This window comes from Eschrichtius robustus, chromosome 3 (assembly GCF_028021215.1).
Source record: "Eschrichtius robustus isolate mEscRob2 chromosome 3, mEscRob2.pri, whole genome shotgun sequence".
NCBI classification, from domain to species: Eukaryota; Metazoa; Chordata; class Mammalia; order Artiodactyla; family Eschrichtiidae; genus Eschrichtius; species Eschrichtius robustus.
In genome coordinates, this window is record NC_090826.1 from 115,894,457 (window position 1) to 115,897,459 (window position 3,003).

A 3,003-nucleotide genomic window follows, 5' to 3' on the forward strand; every position below is an offset into this window, starting at 1 on the left:
ATTGAAATCTATAAAAGGTAAAAGGAAAAAATAATTGACAGGAACCTGATGAGAAAAGGCAATAAATATCAGGCTAAGATCTTTGGGTTTTATCCTTGAATGTTTTTGGAAAGATGAGGGACAGTAAAAGCCATGCTTAGAAATGTTCATCTGTAGAATGACTTGATGGAGGTAAGAAGACCAGTGAAAAAGATGTTAAAATAGTCAAGGTAAGAGATAAGAATACTGCTATCACTGAGTTTAATTAGCCTTGCAAAAAATTTAGTTGTCCTTTCTCCCCAACAACTAGATGCTGGCCTGATTTCTTCTGCAGCTGATTTTTGTGACATTTTCTTCACAAGATTGTCTTAGTTATTAGAGAAGGTTTTTTTGTTTGTTTGTTTTGTGTTGTTTTAAATTCAGGATGATTTCCTCCCTTTGGCTCTTATATGTGGCCTTTCTAGGAGGGATGGGATGTGTAGGGGTGAAGTTACATGTTTGCTCAAAATTCAATAGCCACTACTCAGGTACAAGGTGTTTCTGGAGAGACGCTTGGCCTGAGCAATTATCAATATCAACAACTGAGAGAGGAGAAGGGAAGGGACTTACAGAGAAAGCAGAGGAGAGGAGGGATAGTCCTGATATCTGGGTACTTACTATCTAGATGGAAAATAGACTTGTTACTATGAAACCAACAGAAAAGAGGCAGAGAGATAAAGCTGAATACTTTAGCCAGACTAAGATTCGATATCAGAGCTAGAAAAGATGGGAGAGCAACATGAAGACTTATTGACAGAAGGGTTGCTGATAGTATTTTCTATTTTTTAATTGCTTTTCTAAAGAACAGGAGTTGAGAATAGTTAGAAAGAAAGGCATGTGTTTTAAAACTAAACACAGAAGGGCAGAGAGTGGGGAGAAAAACTCAGAAATTAAAGTGACTGAACCTCCAGAAAATATTTCCAGAAAATTAAATTTGTGTGCTGCTTTGTGTTTTCTTTGTATCATTTGAAGATGTTTACAAAAAGATTCATTTAGGGGTCCAAAAGCAAATATTTCAGATGTTTCTGGCATAGAGGTGCAGCTGAGAGATATTTCTAACTGGCCTGTGTAGGGCCCCAGTGTCAGCTTAAGTAACTGATTACAGAAAAGAGTGAAGCAATTTTCAATGGGTAATCTCCATCCCAATTCCAGGAATTTCTTTGTCTCCTTTCTTACTTTCCCAGATGACACAGGTGATGACCAGTGGAAATCAGAAAAGGGTGACTGAGTTCCTTTTCTCTGTGTTCCCACACCTGCATGAATGTGCCCTCTTACTCTTTATTCCCTTGCTTCTCATCTATGGATTGATCATAACAGGAAACCTAATGATATTCATTGTCATCCAGCTGGACATGATCTTGAACACCTCCCATGTATTTCTTCATCAGAAAAAAGTTGATCTTGAACACCTCCCATGTATTTCTTCATCAGTGTCCTCTCTTTTCTGGAGATCTGGTATACCATGACCACCATCCCCAAGATGCTCTCCTGCTTAGTCAGTGAGCAGAAGACCACCTATCTTGTTGGTTGCCTCATGCAGATGTACTTCTTCTACTCACTTGGTATCACAGAAGACTGTGTCCTGACAGCAATGGCCATTGACAGGTACATAGCTATCTGCAATCCTCTCCATTACCCAACCATCATGACTCCCAAACTTTGTATCCATCTGACAGCTGGATCCTGTCTCTATGGCTTCCTCCTGTGCTTCCTGAGATTTCATGGATTGCCACCCTGCCTTTCTGTGACTCCAATCAGACCCAGCAGATCTTCTGTGACTCCACACCTGTGCTGAGATTGGCCTGCACAGATACATCCCTGGTGGTCATTGTGGATGCCATCCGTGAAGTGGAGATCCTGGCCTCCTTCCTGGTCATCACCCTATCCTACAACCGGATCATTGTGGTGATTCTGGGGATGCCCTCAGCTGAAGGCCATCACAAAGCCTTTTCTACCTGTGCTGCCCACCTTGCTGTATTCTTGTTGTATTCTTGGCAGTGTGACTGTCATGTACTTGCGATTCTCAGCCACCTACTCAGTGTTATGGGACACAACAATTGCAGTCCCTTTTGTTATCCTTGCTCCCTTCCTCAACCCCATTTTCTATAGCCTGAGAAATAAAGATATGAAAGATGCAATTGGGAGGCTTTTCTGCTTCCAGAAGAGGGCTGGTGGGGTTGGGAGCTAGATTGAGATCCTAGAGAGTCTGAAGAAACTCCTGGGGAGTTCAGCATTGCACTGTTCCTTGTCTTGTTCATGATTATGCTTATCTTTCTATTGTCACAGCTACTTGTTCTATTATTATAAGCAAGAATGTAAAACTGCTGTGTCCAAGTCATTGGTAGCAATCGTATAGCATGTTTACATCGACGCCTTTAACGTGGTTGTGGTAGCTGAAAACAGTATACCTGGGTTTTCCCGCTTTATAGTGCAGGCTAGGTTCTTCCTTACACTCTATCAGCTAGACTCCTGACCTTCTTTTCTGTGGTCCCACGTGCTGGTGAGGCCAGAGAGCAGGACAGAAGAGACATGAAAGAAACCACGGTTCTTGATGTTGCTGCTAACTTTCCCCCAATCCTCTTTCCAGTAATGAACCCCATGTTGTTCAGCAGTCCACATCAATAAACAATTTCCTGACACTAGGGAGAAGGCTTCTCCACTTTTAGCTTATTTAATCCACAAAGTTAATTAACAGCCATGTTCTGATCATGTACACCATGTGTTGTAGAATTTTAGGCCATTGGAGTGACATCGAAATTAGTAACGGTAATAGTCTACTATATGTCTCTAGTAATTTACCATTTAAAATATTTTTACATATATGAATCCTCTTCATGTTTTAAAAAGAACTAAAGTAATTAGGTCAGATACCACCATTATTTAAGTGTTGGAACAAAAGCTTGAAGAAGTTTAATGACTTGCCTAAAGTCATATAGGTCGTTGGTGACAGAGCTGGGACTTAACCTAAGAACTCTACTTCATTCT

General features: G+C 40.9%; 1 protein-coding gene across 1 annotated transcript; it reads left to right on the top strand.

Annotated features, from left to right (window-relative positions):
* The first annotated feature begins 1,211 nt into the window (after positions 1-1,211).
* OR6K6 (olfactory receptor family 6 subfamily K member 6) lies at positions 1,212-2,206 on the top strand. The gene is given in 4 exon segments (XM_068537603.1): positions 1,212-1,383; positions 1,428-1,721; positions 1,724-2,007; positions 2,009-2,206. Coding segments are annotated over 4 exon segments (945 nt in total). The 5' UTR covers positions 1,212-1,214.
* The last annotated feature ends 797 nt before the right edge of the window (positions 2,207-3,003 follow it).